The 17540-nt window shown below is 40.1% G+C and overlaps 2 protein-coding genes across 7 annotated transcripts in view; one reads left to right on the top strand and one right to left on the bottom strand.

Annotated features, from left to right (window-relative positions):
- Window positions 1-7593, bottom strand: part of CAMSAP2 (calmodulin regulated spectrin associated protein family member 2) — an 88195-nt gene extending 80602 nt beyond the window's left edge. For all 4 annotated transcript variants that reach the window (XM_049807116.1, XM_049807117.1, XM_049807118.1 and 1 more), the window contains exon 1: window positions 6788-7593. In XM_049807116.1, coding sequence (XP_049663073.1) covers window positions 6788-6926 — 139 coding nt within the window. In that variant the 5' untranslated portion in view covers window positions 6927-7593. The remainder of the gene's footprint in view (window positions 1-6787) is intronic.
- A 125-nt stretch (window positions 7594-7718) lies between these two features.
- The window catches only part of DDX59 (DEAD-box helicase 59), a 30703-nt gene continuing 20881 nt past the window's right edge, over window positions 7719-17540 (top strand). The window contains exon 1 of one of the 3 annotated variants that reach the window (XM_049807147.1): window positions 7719-7783. The gene's annotated coding sequence lies outside the window, so the exon portion shown is untranslated. Of the gene's footprint in view, window positions 7784-7809; window positions 7922-17540 lie in introns of those variants that run through there. The other 2 variants (XM_049807143.1, XM_049807149.1) reach the window with 2 other exon arrangements.

The following is a 17540-nucleotide window of genomic DNA, read 5'->3' as shown; positions in this document are numbered from 1 at the left end:
GAGCACTAAGAACAGGTCAGAGAAGCGTAATTTACATTATTTTGCTTTTGATGAATTTTGGTAGTTGCCTCAGTAGAGGAGGGAGATATTTCAACTTGCTTTTATTTTGTAGACACCTTCAAGGGCTCTGATGAGTACTCCAGTTCCAAGATTCACAGCAGGTTAGTAATCCACGGATCAAACTGCTGCTACCGAAAAAAGAAAAATCATGAAACAAGATTTTTAATGAGGAAGCAGAAAACAAAATCAGACAGTTGATATTAAAAAAGAATTTGTACTTTTTGGTTTGTTGAATCGGTCTGCTACTTACATTGCTCTGGGCTAGCAAGCAGTAGGTGTACATTTGCCTAGGGGCAATCTAAAAAGTCAACCTCTATAAGTTTATGGCAGACTGAATTTCAGTATCATAATTCTTAACTTTGTCCACCTAAACTAAACTTGAGAGATTCTTGAATTTAGCATCACAGAATTACTACGAATAAACAGACCCTACCCTCCTGCCTCTAGATGCCACAAAAATAGACCACTATCCACTGCTTTAACAACAGTTCTGCACTTATAAGGGATTCCTTATGACAAAAAAACCCCAACAACACCCCAAAAACCCAACACCATGCACACCAAAACCCAAAACCGCAAAACATCCAAGGAAAAAGCATGCACAGGCTCTACCTTCATAGCCCACCCAGACTTTAGTTATTTTTTGAACACTGAGAATCACATAAGAAATGCTCTACTGGGTCACACTAATTGTCTATCCCATCCAAAATTCTGTCTTCAGTAGCACAACAGGAAGCGCTAACTCACAACGCATACAGAATTTGTATGGTAGAGGCATTTCCTATTAAAACGGGGAAGTTTAACATCTACTTTACCAAAACCTGCGTATTGATTCAGGTTTTGACAAACAAAAGAATGACTTAAGAATTAATCCCTTTATTGCCAGGGTTAATTTTATTAGCATGAGTTCAGAACTTATTTTTGGAAAAGGCAAAATATGAGAAATATTAAGATAATAGTATCTGCAAGTTTTAATCCCATCTCACTCAGCTAGCACCCTGATGACTGTTATAGTCAAAGTATGATTCATATAGCCTATGGATTAGGGCAAAAGATTGTTTCAGAAATGTAGAGATAAACACTTATTTCTTGAACTATTGTAAGACTTTATTAAACCGAAGAAAACTTTTTGCCAGCCATAACTAGATAGACATGAGCTGACACATCTGCTTTGGTGTCTGGCTTACAGGTTACATTTCAACTTTATAGCAAAAAGGTTTATTACTACCACCTGATCCAGTAATAATGTATTGTCCAAGGGGGGGGGGGGGAAGTGAGAGGGGGGAAAAGAAAGAACTGGGGGTTTTTCCTTGCAAAGTCTTGAAGGTTTTTCACCCCCAGCCTCATTTTCCAGAATGATCAGCAAAGACATTCATTGAGAGGCCTAGGTTTACCAAAGCAAGTAGTTAAACGTTATTAGTTTCAGGAGTGGAATTGTGTCCAGTTTTGCTCATTAAAATCCACCAGCTAGCTGTAGAAATTCCATAACATCTCATATTGGAAAGGTGATAAGTTCCTGATTAACAGCATATAAATAATCTTCAAGTTTGAATGAGAGCCACCTTTAAACATGGAGTGACTAAAGTAACCCAACAGATTACCCTAAATCATGGGGGTATATCTGTAGCAGTAACAGCAACAATGATCAAAAAATATAAGAGAGAAACCAGGTATAGGTAGAAGAAACATATTTCTTCTTATCACCCGGCGTGAGCAAGCATTTGGCTACAGTCTCTTTGTCACATCTATTACATTCTGCAGACAGACATTGCAGTTGTAAAGTCAAACAGGCTCAGAATAGGCTCAATTACATGAAGTCATTGAAAGAACAAATTATAAACTATTCCACCTGAGGTCTATCATGTAGTAAGCATCCTGACAACTGTTAACTTACTAATTCACCTTTCCATACTTTTGTGCACACACAGCCTACAACCTCAGATGACTCTGCCAAACCTAATAGATCCAGAAGCTCATACAATTTTAATTATTTACTGTAAAACAAGTGATCTACAGTCAAACAATGTTTTAAATGTGTTCCACAGAAAGAAGCGACTTATAATCAACTTATAACTAAACCATCTCAGTAGATGATTAGTCCAATCAACTGATTTTAGTAGGATTGAGTAAAGTATCAATTTGTCAGCAACTACTTTAGAGATGTGATGGAAAGCAATCTATTAAAAAAAAATTCCTCCCAAGAATCTCAAACATTTATTTTTATACTCCAAAATCCTGTGCAAGTTTTTGCTAGCTGCCACACTGAGTAAGAGTAAAGAAGTTAGATCTACTAAGGAAAGATTAAAAGATGTTCTAGCCTGCAACACCCATCATAACAGATTAGATTATTTAGTTAAAACTTGTGTCAGATACACAATGTTCATTTCCTCCCTTCATGGTTTTACTAGCAACATCTGCAAACAGCAGTAAGTAGCTGCATGTGAACTCTGAAAACATTAATCACCAGGAGAAAGGTACTTCTAAGTTTCTTGGGTAATGTTTAGTTGCAGATGATGTAATTTGTAATCTATTGCTTCAGACACCTATAAAGGATAAATTTTATGTTAAAAGATGGATGGACTATTTTATTTTGACTGCAGAAAACAACGTTTAGGATAAGCACTCAGGTTTGTGCAGCTTTTATTTAGTTTTTAGTTTATTCCTGTCAGAAAAAAACTCATGCTAAACCAGTGAAATGTATTATTGTGACAGGATAATACGTTTTATAGATAGTAGAACAGCTACAGATTTAACTTGACTTTAAAATTGTTCTCATAATTTTCTGAAAATCATACATGTCAGTAACAGTTTTAACTTCGTAACTAAAAATTGGATGCAAAGCTGTCTGGAAAACCATTTTCCAAGAGTACTCAGAGGTCCCCAATCAAATAGGAATAACATGTACTTCAAGGTTCAAGAATTAGTAGTTTCATCTAGACTAGCTGAGGTTTTAGAGAAGCAATTCCAAGCTACAAAGGGATTGACAGCATTTTGGAGGACAAAATTATAATTCAAGATTATTTTGATAAGTGGGAGAAGTGGTTTGAAAATAGGACGCAGTTATATAAGTATAGCTGCAAAGCAGGAACCTACAACTGTACAATTACAAGATGGGAACAACTGAGTAGGCAGCAGTTCTGCAGAGAAAGATACAGAGCTACAGTGAATCACAGACTGAATGAGTCAACAACTCTAGGCTGATGCAAAAATGACAAACATCATATTCTAGTGATTAAATGAGAGTATTACAGGTTGGAAAGATGAAGTAATTTTTCAAATCTAGCCTGTACTGGTAAGGGTTTAGCTGGACCGCTAGATCTAGATTTAAGTACAGAATTCATGCAAAACTGACCACAGAAAAAATACAGGGAAAAAAAACAAAACACAGTCCAAAACAGCTTGACTTACAAAAAGCAAGTTGAAAAAAAGTCTGTTTTGTCTAAACAGCAGAACAAATAGGAGACACTGTTTTTATTATGCAGAAGGTGTTATAAAGAGGTAAGGTGCCCACCATTCTCACATCCACCAGGAATAGGTTAAGTAATGGGTTTACAGTATAGCAAAAGACATCAAGATTATTATGCTGTTCTAACATCTAGAGATAAATAAGGATTCAAATTGACTAGCAGACATACTGTGGAATCTCTATAATTACAGACTTTCAAAAAACAGGCTAAACAAACATCTGTCAGGAATGATGTATATTTAGCTCAGCCTGTCTTTAGGATGGTGGATGGAAAACAAATTTTCTAGCCACATTTTCTATGACTATAGTAGAGTGAGAAGACAAAAACTTCACACTCAAAATTAATGAAATCCACTTCTGTTTAGAAATAAACAGGACACAGAGTAACACAACATCAAGACCTTTTTTACATTATTTCTATGAAGTAGGTCCTGTTATACTTTTAAGTCAAAGCATATGCTATCAACACAGCTCAACCACTTCTTTGGAAAGCAGTTTTCTATACTGAAATGGTAAACTCCCAGCATTGGGAGTTAATGCTGAAATTTAGTGCTTGCAGATTTAATTTCTAAGGTCAAACATTTCCACTTCCATACTTCACACTTTTAGTTACTTTTTCCTCCTTTCAGTTCCTGTAAGTTAACTTAAATCATTTAGTTATTACAAAACATTTAACCTGTATCCTAACACTGATACATTTTCTTGCAGCAAAACAGCAAGGCACAAAATCCTATACTCCCCTCAACACTTAAATATGAACACTGTCTCCAATTACTACTTCTTAAAAAAATTCTTCATACAAAATGCTTTCAACATGATTTACCTGTGTTGTGGGCCAGACTCTATTCTTGCAGCTTCACTGAGGACAACAGAAATATATGACTGGTCTCTCAGTTTTTGGATGCAAATATTAGTCAAACACCAAAAGTCACTACTAAATGTTAATGAACAGTACCTATTTCAAAGTCTTTTTTCAAGAGAGGATTCTCTTCACAACACCTAGCCAAGCTGTATCCACGATTTTGATTGTCCTAAAATATGCTTTCAAGAACATGAAATATGTCCATTGAAAGATGTGCCCATTTGATATATAAAGATTTAGATTTCTTCAATGGATACACGATTGCAACAACTTACTTTTCACTAAACAAAATGAATGGCATTAATTTATTTGAGAGAGGGTGGGAAAAATCCTTCACTTCCCCTGCCCACTTAAGGAATTGCAACATTTCAGGGATAAAAAAAAGATACAAAATGTGCATCCATAAGAACACTAATCATCCTTTGTATTTCCTTTGTACAAATGTATATAGCAATAGGTAGAAGACATGACTGAGGTTGTGATCTACTCCAAAGAATTGAAATAATTTAACAAACCCAAACTTCCTTCCTTCTTGGAAAGATGAAGGTCAGTTCTTCTGTTTCACTCTAAGTATAAAGGAAGCATTTGTATTGTAGATATGCAAGTCCTGTATAATTTTTTTCCTGTACTTCAGCCACTAACTCTTTGAAGCTACCAGTGATATTAACCTAGTGGAAGAACTGTGAGATCAGAAATGCTACAATTTTGTATGTTTACTTCTCTTCCTACTATTACATTATGGCAGTATTTAGAGGGCAGATGGAGCTATTGTCTCCTCTAACCACGTTTCATTTGTGCATCTCAGAACAACCACAGTAATGAAGAGAAAGAGTAAAGGAATTTGTTTTGCATCACACTTTCTATAGAAACTAGCAGAAAAGTACCCTGCAAGTTGCTTTACACATCCAATAGCAACTCAACCAATATAAAACAAGACATTTCAACCACAGGCTGAGAATTTGTCAAACTCCAGTAGAAAAAAGTTTTCAGGTTAGAATGCTGGGTTATATAATTGCACAAGCACTGTACACCCAGAATACCAGGAGTAGAGCCTACAGAACCACACTACCTAAAAAGACAATGATCTCTGAAAATGTTGAATCAAGTACTTCCAAGAATTTCACTACTACTATTTTACCTTGCATGTCTGCATAACTAGTAAAGCCATACATAAAAATACTATATACTTGCCCAGATTTCACAAAGGAGAGTAAGTAGAGTTTACTGACAAATCTTTATATGGAAACAGTATTTTGATTTCTGGTTGGTTTTTTTTTTTCCTTTCTGAAGTGATGAACATGCACTTTATTTCAGTAGATACTGACCTTACTGAAATTTCACTAGATTCAACCACTTCAAAAGTAGGTTTTTGGAAGCACTACATCAAATATCATCAGTTCCCAGGGGCATCATAAAGGTACACCTTTAACCCTGTTCAAATACATAATGAGGCTCTGGCCCTAAATGCAAAAGGTGAAAAATTCCAGGAGGAACCTTTTCTTGTTATTCTACAAAGACCACAAGTAAAAGTGTTGACTGTTAATATCTAACTCACTTATCAAAGAAAAAAAATTATTTTTAATCCACAGAAAAATAAGTCACTAATATTCTAAAGCTATATTAAAAAAACAAACCAAACAACGGCTTGGTAAATTTTCAAAGCGCTTCCCTCGGAAGACCTCTGTAAGTCTGGTATTCCTCAAGGCCCAACAATATTTCAGGCATAGAATAATAGGTCTGGTACTTCTCAAGGCCCAGGTTTTCCAAGACAGAGCAGTAATGCCTTTCAGAGGCATTACAATCAATTCCATTTACGCTTACAGGCAAGGAGAGCCTTCTGTATTGTGCAGGCCAAAACCTGGCATTAAACGCTCTTTTTCCTGAAACCCTTCTTGCTGCTTAACCACTCAAATGGCTACAGGCTACTGTGTCACACATGTCAAAACTAACAGCGCACATCCATTTCTATCGCTAGCCCCCAATTCAGATTTTAAACAATGTTAGGAAAATTTTCGAGACAACAGATAACATAGATTGCTAGTGTTTTTTCGCATTCTAGAAGTGTGACCTGAGGAATAAATAAAACGCCATTTACAGAGTTCGATTCCTCAAATAAAATTGTATTAGCTCCACTACACAAAAATTACTCGCTAATGGAAACAGTAGTACTACTCCAAAAAGATTACAGGTAATTAAAGAAAAACAAAAGAAAACCAAGAAACCCCACAAGGTGTAAGGGAAGCTGAAGATGAGGGAACAGACTAAAACCATTTCCTACGCACCACCTACTCCCCCCCCCCCCTTCCCAGCTCCTTAGGGAAGGGCTCGCACGTCCTCAGAAGCGAAGCAACCAAGCAGGAACCAGCATCAAAGAAAGGGAAGAAGAAGACGCCACCTACCTGTCCCAAAGGCCTTGGCCACCAGCCAGGCGAGATTACAGGCGATTTTCGCTCGGGAGAAGTCATAATGGTCAAAGGGTTTGATGGCAGGAACAATGAAAGTCTTCCTCATCTCCTTGGCGTCTGCGGCATCCCCCATCTTCTCACAGGACGCCTGGCAATTCTGAACTTACATGGCTCTTCCTCCTCCTCCCGCGGCCGGGAGAGACGTCTGTAAATACGCCAACAGCAGCTGAGGGCAGCGCTGAACCCAGCTGTCCGTAAAGGGCTAACGCCGCCTCCCGCCTTCCTCTTCACAGGAATGTGGCAGAGCCCGAGTGTCCTCTTCTTCCTCCTCCTCCTCCTCGCTCTTTGTCTCAATTCTCACGCCGCCGCCGCCCCCCACCCTCCGAAAAACGGCCCCCAGCGGCCCCGGCTCCCCCTTCCCCTGGGACGCCCTCCGGCCAGGGCTGGGCGCCCCAGGCCGCCGCGGCCGCCAGCCCCCCGGCTCGGGGCGGGAGCCGCCGGCAAGGCCCCGTAGCCGCAGCGGGCCGGGACGCGGCCCTTCCCGGCCCCGGCGGAGGCGCCGAGATGTCAAAACGCCGGGGAACAGCCCCAAAACGCTGCGCAGCCCGCCCCGCCTCAGCGGCGGCCTGCAACGGCCCGGGAGCGATGCCAGCTACCCCACCACTGCCCCGCGCCCGGAGCCGGGCACTGCCCCAGCCACCCCCCCAGCAAGGCGCCACTGCTCCCGGCTCCCCTCAGCAGCTGCCGCTGCGGTTTTTCCACCCGCGGCTGCCGCACTGGATGGGCGAAACGCGGATGCGCATGCGCTTGCGCCACGGCCACCGCCTCCCCGGTCGGGCGGGGCGGGGCGGGGAGCGCGAGAGGGAGGGGCGGGCGGGGTGGGCCGGGCCGCCCTCCACCGCCCAGCGGTCACGTGGCCGCCCCCGCCTCACAGGGGGAATCTTGGCGCTAGTCCGGGCCGGGCCCTCGCCTCGGGCGGGCTTGGTCGGGGTGGGTCTCGTTTCGCCGCGTCTCGTCGTGTCGTCTCGGAAGGGGGGGAGGGGGGGCGAGGGGTGAGGGAGCGCGGGCAGGCTCTGCCCAGCCTTAACCCAGCGGCAGCGGGAGAGAGGGGCGGAGTGTTTCCCGCCGGTAAGGGGGCGTCTGGCGGTGCTTGGCTGTGGGGAAAAGGGCGGTGTTCCGCGGCCGCGGGGCCCACCCGCTGCTGGCGTCGCCGCTTTCCACAGCGGGGCCGGACAGGCCTTCCCGCGCGCAGCCGCTGGCCTTGTGCGGCGTCTTCGGGGAAGGTCGGGATCAGCACGCGCGCTGGGGCTGCAGCCTGCCTCATGTGTGCGGGCGGGCTGCGGTGCTGGCGGCCGCCTCGCCGCAGGGAAGGCCTGCGGGCCGGGGCCGCGCTGACAGGAGTAGGGAGCGCTGCCGAGGAGGCGGGCTTCTCGTCCCTCTCGTGGGCATTTGTCCCTCCTATTTTAAATTGCGTCTATATATAACTTCCCAGATACTCGGGTAGAAGAATGACAGCGCCCTAAAATGGTTCAGGGCCTGTTCACATAATAGCTGTAATAACAGGCAGTAGTAACAATTTGCCCTAGAGGCCATCTGCTGTCTCGCTTACAGGTTCCTGGGCTGGTTTTGGAAATATATAAAATCACTTCAGCAGTGGCCTGTGTGGAAAGAAGTATTAGTCACAGCAGGAACTAGTAACTGGGTGATTAATGACTTGCATTTAAACAAAATTGGATGAGTTAGCTTTGAAGCACGGGTCTGAAGGTGTGGCTGTGTTGGTTACTAAACTGTGCTGGTGACCGGCTGCTGCTGACGAGAAGGCCCAGCCTCTCTTTTGCGTGGGCACTGTGTAATTGAGTGAGCAGCAGTGCCAGGGGGTAGTAAATTTGTGCTTTTTGGCAACGAATAGTTATTAAGTTGGTGTAATGTAGAAGTGCGCCCTCCTTCCCTGCCAGCCTGGGTGCTTAAGCAGCTGTGGTGACCCAGTTCAAGAAGTTGATCTGGCCAAAAAAATTAATAGTTCATTTTTATATTTAGTTTTTTCTCTGCGAGCTTTCTTGTGTCACTAAAGGACCACTCCTGACTTACACTAATTATTAGCTAACCTGCCTCTTTTTAATTTTTTTTTTCCTTTTGTGGTAATTTAGTGTCTTCCTAATCTGTTTCAGTAGAGGATGGCAGTCTGAGGTGTGTTGGGTTTTGGTTTTTTTCAGCCCCACTGAGTCTGGAAAAAAATATGTAGACACAGTTTTAGCATGACCCTGTAAGGCTTCAAATAATATTTTATACAGACTGTTATTTCTTTATGTTTAAAGTGGACTGTGAATTGATCTGGAGAGATTTTCCATTGTTATGTGGCTCTGCTTCTAGCACTTTATGTGCACAATGATACAAATATCATGATTATGAGGCCACAGTGTACTTTACTGACATGAATCTATATTTACTAGTAATGAGTAAATGAAAGGGTTGTGGAGGTCAACATTTAAAGAGATTATTGCTGACTATCTCCCCATATGCTGTCTGGGATGAGATTCCCAAACTGTCACGCATACCACTCATAAGTGGTACATAGCTAGCTACAAAACTAGGAGCTGCTGCTGGCAGCATTCAGTAGAAGGGAGGAGGAAAGTTTAGAAATCCTTGCTTTAGCACACTTTTGACTGAAATTCCCAGATCCTCTACAGCAAAAATAGGAATAATAATACCAAATTAACATACAGGTATGACTTGGGAAAATGTTCTCTATTCAGGAACAGCATATGCTTAGTTTTCAACAACTAAAGTAAAATCTGTATTGGCACATTTTCCTGAATGATTTTTTTTATATATATACTTTGGAAATAAGTTATATAAAACAATTAACATTATTTTAATGATTTTTTTTTTTACCTTGATACTAGGAAACTAGTTTAATTCTTCCTGTACATTTAACAACAAACACCTGGATTTCATAAGCTTTAAAACCTCACATGATTAAAGCTAGGAAAAAAAAAAAGTATGTCCTAAATCCCAACTCATTTTTTTATTTTATGACTAAGAAAATACCTAAAAATTAGATCAACCTACAGGAAAACATGTTTAGGAAAATTATAAGGCCATTATGTAGGTATGATGGATACAGGATCTACTTTGAGAGGTCAAAAGATTACAAACTAGTCCCTATAGAATAATTTTAAACTTTAAGAAACAGCTTTCTTGCAGAAATGTGGCATAATCCAAATAAGGAATCATCAGTTATATTTAGTGTACTCCTGTATTTATCATCTGTTCCTATGCACTTGCAAAACATCACATATATGTATGTACTGTACTAAACACTGAGACTACTGGTACTTAACTGAAGCAAGTAAAGATGTGGTCTGATCTTCCAAAATTCTTGCAATCATTAGTCCCTTCTTACTTTAAAAAAAAAAAAAAAAAGGTGGATATTGTTTTAGAGAATGCATCTCAAAGAATGGCAATAGATACAATTATGGATGGGTACATATATTAACATTGCTACCAGTCTAATTTAAAATGTAGACATTTTTGTGGGTGCAGCCTTTGTGCTGATGAAACCTGTTCAGAGTCACAGAAGAAAATCTAAAAAAAGCTGTGTTGTAGTAACTGCAATCAAAGTGTTTTTTAATTTTCTCAGTGCTCTTAGAAATGAATGCATGAATGTAAAATCTAATATGTGTAAGTGAAAAACAAGACATCACCACCAGTCACTGGAGTTCTTGTGGCGGTTCTACTTTTGCAGACATGCCAAAATGTGATCTTATTTATTGCATTGTCAAAAGCATCAACAGTCAACATGGAAAATGATTAAAATTTGCTCTAACTGTTCAGAGTAGATAAACAGAAGAGCTGAGTGAGGAGTCATCCCCTTCTGCTCTGCTCCTGTTTAACCATCTTAAAATATTTTAAATAGTGATAATCTCTTCTATACACAATCTTTCTGCTGCAAAGTATTTTATACTTTAAAGTTCATTCCAAGTGGAAAGACAAAGTATTAAGGATTAAAACAAGCAGCTCACAGATAGGTTGGGGATTTTTTAACCTTCTTTCTCCCTTCCTTTCCCCTCCCTCCTTCTACCCCGTATTAAAAACCCATTTGACTAGTTCTATCCTGTAATTACATCATAGGCCTGATTCTTCACTGTCATGTGTCTAGCCATTTACACAGTGGGTGTACCAAGCCTGTAGTCAGTGTCAGGCAACAGGAACAAATGTGACCATGGAGCTATGAATAATGGTGTGGATGACAGTTGTTGCTAATAGTCTTAACCTTGGGAGATAGTGGAATGAGCCTTGACTAACAATTTTATACCTCTGTTTTTTTCACTTGTTTTAAGATTCATTTGTCTTCTGAAGAGGCTATGTATAAGATGTCCTTAGGCTAAATTTAGGCTAGTGCTAGATTACAGAGAGTGTTCAAGCTGGAATAAGATTTAGTGTGTAATTTCTTACTTCACAATACTTGATGATAAAGGTAAAGTAAAATGTTTTAAATTAGCAATACCATTACTGGTTTTGCTGTGGCACTGTCTATAGTCAGACTCATTGCTAGTAAACAGACAGCTTATCAGGCTACCTACAAAGGGCAGTAAAAACATTCCCATTCCAGATTAGCTGGTTATAGTAGGGCAAATCCACAAATGCAGCAGTTCACAGCATCTATTCTGCCATGTAGTGGTTCATTCTTAATGTTGGAAAAAGGCTAGGAATAACACCGTGGGGATGTTACCTTTAATTGCTGCTGTCGAATTTGCCTATTTAAGATGATCCCATCTGTTTGCTTTAGTTTAGAGGATATTGGTCATGATAGAAATGGTAGTGGCTGAGGGGAGGTGTGCACCCTCTGGCCTGTAACCTCTGGCAAAGAGGCAGCGTGTACAACTTGATGTGGTACTGTCAGACTGTCAACATACAAACCAAGAACCAGTTGTGCCCCAGTGTGATCCTTAAAAAATGTGCTTGTTGACTCAAGCAGGTTTTCTGTTGGGTACATGAGGTTGAACAGGTAATCTATAAATGATTCTGTAAGGTTGTTACAGCCTAAGGATGACTGGTGAAATGGAATTATTGATATTCCAGTCTCTTAAACTTACAATATTTTATTAAATATACCTCTTTACGAGTAATGATAAAACCAGTAAAACTGTAAAAGTTAAAGTGTGTTTTTAAATAGGTATTATCAAGTGAGTGGTTGTCTGAATTACTAAACTTCTTTGCCATTATTACTGAAACGCACGTATGTAGTTTCTGCAAGCTAGGAGTTTTCTCAGGGCATGATTTTGGAGGGGAGTATGTTCTTCCTGTTTCAGGATGATAAAGAAGTACAAGAACAGTTACATAATTATTGTCTTTCAAATTCTTCTATTAATTTGTAATCAGAAAGTGCTGAGGCATTTAAAAGGCAAGAAAACAGTTTACCAACTTTACAGATTCTAGTAAAGTCATGAGTCAAAGGGAAAATCTAGCTTGGTATGACATTTTACTTGGATTGCCTGTGATTTTTGGTATGGTTACAAATTAAAAAAGGAAAAACGTGGAGTAATAGCTGCTTCAGCTCCTTTACTACTGTAATCTGCACAACCAAAAAGTTGCCCAGTGAGAATCAAATGTGGTACCTAACAGTCACTTCTCTTAATAGTTGGATGTTACTGGTTTTGTTTTCTGAACTTGGCTTTGACCTAATGTAGCTCCATGGAGGGGGAAAAAAAATCTACATATTCCCCCCAGTTCACCGGGTCACCAACCAGGGAACAGATCTGTCCCTTTCCTGTGGTCTGTGAGAAGCAAAACCTCTCATCTCCCTCAACACTAATGGCTGGTTGGTGTGTTTGTCTTTTTCTCTGGTTACTTTGGTGTCTTCTGAGACTTTTTTATTTATTTTTAATTTTTTAATCTGGTTTTCACACTGGCCGCTTTCGTGTTCTCCCCATCTCCTGGAATTGCACTTGTGCTAGGGTTTTAGATTATTTTTCATCCCAAGTGTGCTGTGCGATACTCCCTAATTCCAGTGCTTTCTCCTTGACATTCCACTGTTGCCAGGTTGTCTGTGAAGAGAACAAATACCCTGTTACAACTGATATTTTTATTATAAACTTCAAAACATATGGAATAGATCCTACTGTCTTTCATTAAGTGAAATCTGTGTACGATTTCTTTTATGGCCATCTAGTGGCTGACATGTTTTCTAAGGAAAATCCTGAGCGTGATTTTATTAATATAACCTTTAAATACTAGAGTTACCTTAGCCGCACTGTAAAATAAATGTATGGTGGGAAATTTACATTCAAAACCTCACTCTGTACAAAAATAAAATACAATGTTATTACCATTATGGTAGCTGTTAGATAATGCTTTATTTGCATTCCAGTTCAGAGGAAAATGGGCATGAGTCTAGTTTTCAAATTGTGCATTCAGATATAAGAAGATTGTATCAGTTAGCAAGACTTTTTCACTAAGTCTGAATGAGGGTGAATACTAAATTGTGTTCTTTTTCTTGTTGAACTATACTCCATTGAAGTGACTGGCTGATTTTTTTTTCATTCTGCTTCTCCACGTGAATATCTGAAAGTTCATAAAAGCTCATTTGTTTTGAGCATATACATGATTTATTAGCAGAGTACGAACAGGCTTCAGTTCCCCATCTTTTGGCCCTGCTTTCAGTTTCCACTGAAGCCCATGTGTGTCTGAATGAGACCAGCAGTAAACAGAACAGTAAAATTCTGGTGTCATTTAATTGCAGCAGAATTATTTTTTGGAAGGGTGGTAGTGAAGATGGATGAGGAGAGGAAAGCAAGGGAATAGCATAGGAGACTACCCAATGAAGGGGTTTTTTTCCATGTATCTTCTTTGAAATATCATTATCAAGTTTTTCACTGAATTTTTTGGGCAGTTTCTCAGTTTCCCTTAACTTATTGAGAAATTGCATGTTACTGAGGAATTTTTGATGATTACTTTAGGGACCAGGTGTAAATGGCTGGTACACCGTTGAAAAAGTGGCTGTGGGAAGTGTGTATCAAACATTTTTATTGTAACCGTTTATACGTAGTGGCCCTTGATGGTGCTGGAGATTTTGATTATGCATGCATGGTAAGATCATCACAACCTGAGTGCATAGAACTCTGTTACATTAAATCTCTTGGCATAACTTAATTTGTTTATATATTTTTTAGTAGTTTTACAAGCTGTATGCCTTACAGTTCATTTGAAAACATTTTCAATATACAAGAATATATAGGATGTCTAAGCCTCATGTAGAACAATTTGATTTAAATACTCCCCTATTTCAATATATATTAGAAACATGGAAGAGCAACAATTATTTTAATAGTCGCCTTAAATGAAATGTATATATATATATTTAGCAATAAAAACTTGGCTCCAACAAGGATTTTTTCAGCTTTAAGTTAATGCTATGTGTAATTCCCATTTGAAAGTATTGGTGCTACAGACATGATTAAATTTAAGTGTGTATATAATTGTGTTTCTGGATTAAGGGTGTCATGCAGAATATTTGTGTTTGAAGAAAAAAACCTGGATGATTTCTTTCTTCTAGAAAGTCTCAAAAGAAATTACCTACAAAAGGTTTATACATCTCTCTGGTTATACATCTGTTCTCATATGGTATTCTTGCTATATAGTATACATGGCTCTGTTAAAGCATAGCGTGTTATCTCGGCTGTCTCACCTGGGCAGGGAGCATCATGGTTCCACATGTTGGCACAAAGAATAAAAATGTCCATCATCATCACGGATGTCAAAAAGGGAGCCCTCTCTTTGTGTTAGCCAGCGTAGTTGAATATGGATGAAGAAAGGGGGCAAGCAGGTTGAAACTTGCTGTTCAGGGAATGTTTGAGCCCTAGTTGTGATGGCCACTGTCCTGGAAGCAGTCTCAGACAGACAAAGTACACCCGGGACTCCCACTTTTGCACAGAACTTCATAATCCCCCATGATCCAGGGTTTGCCTTAATAGCCACAGTGCAGTCCTTACAGATGATAATTTACTAAATGAGGGAGGAGTCTGTCTGGGTAATAGTATGCTAGTAGACACAGTGTTGAATCAAGGGCATCATGATATGAAACAACAAAAGTAAACCCTGGAGGTTTTGTACAAGAGCGGGGACTTGCTGGGGTATATACCTATCAGTTTCCTGTTGGTCTGGCAAGTATTCTGTTTTTGTCAAACGCTTTTCTCCTTTTCTATTTGTTCTTAACAGAAAGGAAGTAATTGCCTGATCGGAGAATGTAGGGTAATAGAAGAGATTTCATTGCAGTGAATGCCTGTCTTGATACAGGTCCAGCTTGTTCAGCTGAGTATTTTGCTATGTACAGGGTAACTGTTGAAATTGGGTCCTTGAGAGTCTCTGTGCCAACTGGTAGCATGCTCTTTCAGAAGTGAGAAAAGGAGTAAGTCATGGTCACCAGAAGAGATGGGGAAGCAAAAACTGGCTCAGTAAGAAAGTGTAGCCAAGGTAGAGGGTACACTGCCATGTTTTATTCTCTTATCACCATGGACTTAAGTGGTATTGTACTTGTATAATTAGGAATACTATTTGACTTCTTTGAGTAAAGAGCTGAACTGGAGCTGCGATACTTCAGCAGAGACATGAAAAAATAAGGATTGTACGTGCTATTTGTATTGTAGTAGGTCATAGAAGTTCTAGTCAGATGCCAAGATATCACAGTGGAAATGCAGAACAAACTGATGAACCGTTTCAGTTCAGAGTCAGAATGATAAAGTTTTAGATACATTAAGACTAGGCAAGCAGTAACAAAAAAGGCTCTGATATTATTACATTGCTCTGATTTCATTATTTAAGAGAGCCCAGTCCTACAGAAATATCCTCGCTGCTGCTAGAGAGCAGGTTTCCTGTGTATCAACACAAGATTAAGAGCCATCTGCATGGAGATGCTCTGTGTCTGTGCTTCTGCTGGCTCTTTAATCATTGAAGGAAGATGCGTCATGCTTCCCAGGGCCAACACCCTCTTGTAACCACTGACTACCTTTGTGGCTTCTTGCAGAGCAGTGTCAGTAATGCAGAGGCCTTTTCACTGCCTTGCCTTTTTGCTCCAAGTTCCACTGATCTGATTCCTATGGAACTCTTTGTTCTTAATTCGTCTCTTGTCTGGGTAGCCATGTTTTTTCTTTGCTCAGGTTGTATAATGTAGTAGTGTTCTATTTTTCAAGTATTTACATTGGTAATGTGAAGGGGAGCTGTTCCCCTGCAGCTTTAGTTTACTCTGGAGCTGAGCAGAATGAGAATCTGAGTATGATGACTTACTCCAGTTCATATAAACTCCTCACGAATGGTGAAGTCCTTATATACCCAGCATGTTTGGCTGAATTGCAAGCAATATCAAAGGAACTGTTGTTTAATAGGATTAGTTGGTTTTAATTTGTGTTGAACTGTAAGGTAGGTAGAGATATTCTGGGGGATAATGTACTCTAGGCAAATTTTCCTGAGGGAAAGGCCAAGTTAGGAAAATGAGCAGAAACATTTCTAAGCTACTCTGTCTCATGGTATTTTCTGGCCCTGTTTTTTACAGTGTTTCCTTTGAAATGATCTCACCAGATATATTCAGAACAGTTTTACAGTTTATTGATAAGTGTCATGGTTTAACCCCAGCTGGTAACAAAGCACCATGCAGCTGCTTACTTGCCCCCCCTTCCCCCTCCCCCCCCCCCCCCCCCCCCCGCCCAGTGGAATGGGGGAGAGAATTGGGGGAAGAAAAGAAGTACAACTCATAGGTTGAGATAAGAACAGTTTAATACAACAGAAAGGAAGAAACTAATAATGATAATAACAACAATAATACAATGATAATAATAAAAGAATTGGAATATACAAAACAAGTGATGCACAATGCAGTTGCTCACTACTTGCCAACCGATCCCCAGTTAGTTCCCGAGCAGTGATTTCCCCCCACACCCCTCCCTGGGGCAACTCTTCTTGTGGCCCTCCAGCCTCCTTGCTGGCTGGGCATGAGAAGATGAAAAGCCTTGACTTAGTGTAAACATGACTTAGCAACAACTGAAAACATCAGTGTGTTATCAACATTCTTCTCATACTGAACCCAAAACATAACACTATACCAGCTACTAGAAAGAAAATTAACTCTATCCCAGCTAAAACCAGGACAATAAGTTTTGATTGTCTCTCTTAGTTTTGAATTGCTGGGAGGTTTCTTCCTCTTAAGGCATAAGCCTAAGCCATCACTTTTTCACAGCTCAGGCAACTATCATAGCCTTCTTGCTTTTGACACCTGGTTATTGCCTGAAGAGAGCTTCCTTAGTTTGGACAATCTGAGTTGTGCCTGAAATGTCATTTCGATGTATCTTGCTAGTTGCCACAGGAAACAATAGTGCTTTGGCAAGGAACTGTACAAAATGACGTCCTACTGTGTGTCATGTGCCAGAAAAGAAAACGGGAACAGTGAAATTGGACTTTTGCATGGCTCAAAGTTTTGAATTATTTGGTTAAAAACAAAACAAAACCAACGCCACATAATTTAACATGGAAATTCTAGGCTTATATTTTGTAAGAGTGGTGTGTTAAACTTAGCCAATTTTTTCACAGCCTGGCCTTATGCCCAAGTCAGCTGAGTTGCATTAAGATTTAGCACAGATTTAATCCACTGAATTGTTTAGCAGATAAAATCCCATGAGTGCTTCATATGCATTTCATACAGTCTTGCTTAAAAAGAAAATACACGTTACTGGAGTCTTGACCATACAGCACAGAAGTC

The sequence above is a fragment of the Accipiter gentilis genome, chromosome 8, assembly GCF_929443795.1.
Source record: "Accipiter gentilis chromosome 8, bAccGen1.1, whole genome shotgun sequence".
Classification (NCBI taxonomy): domain Eukaryota; kingdom Metazoa; phylum Chordata; class Aves; order Accipitriformes; family Accipitridae; genus Astur; species Astur gentilis.
This window is presented reverse-complemented; position numbering and strand designations above follow the sequence as displayed.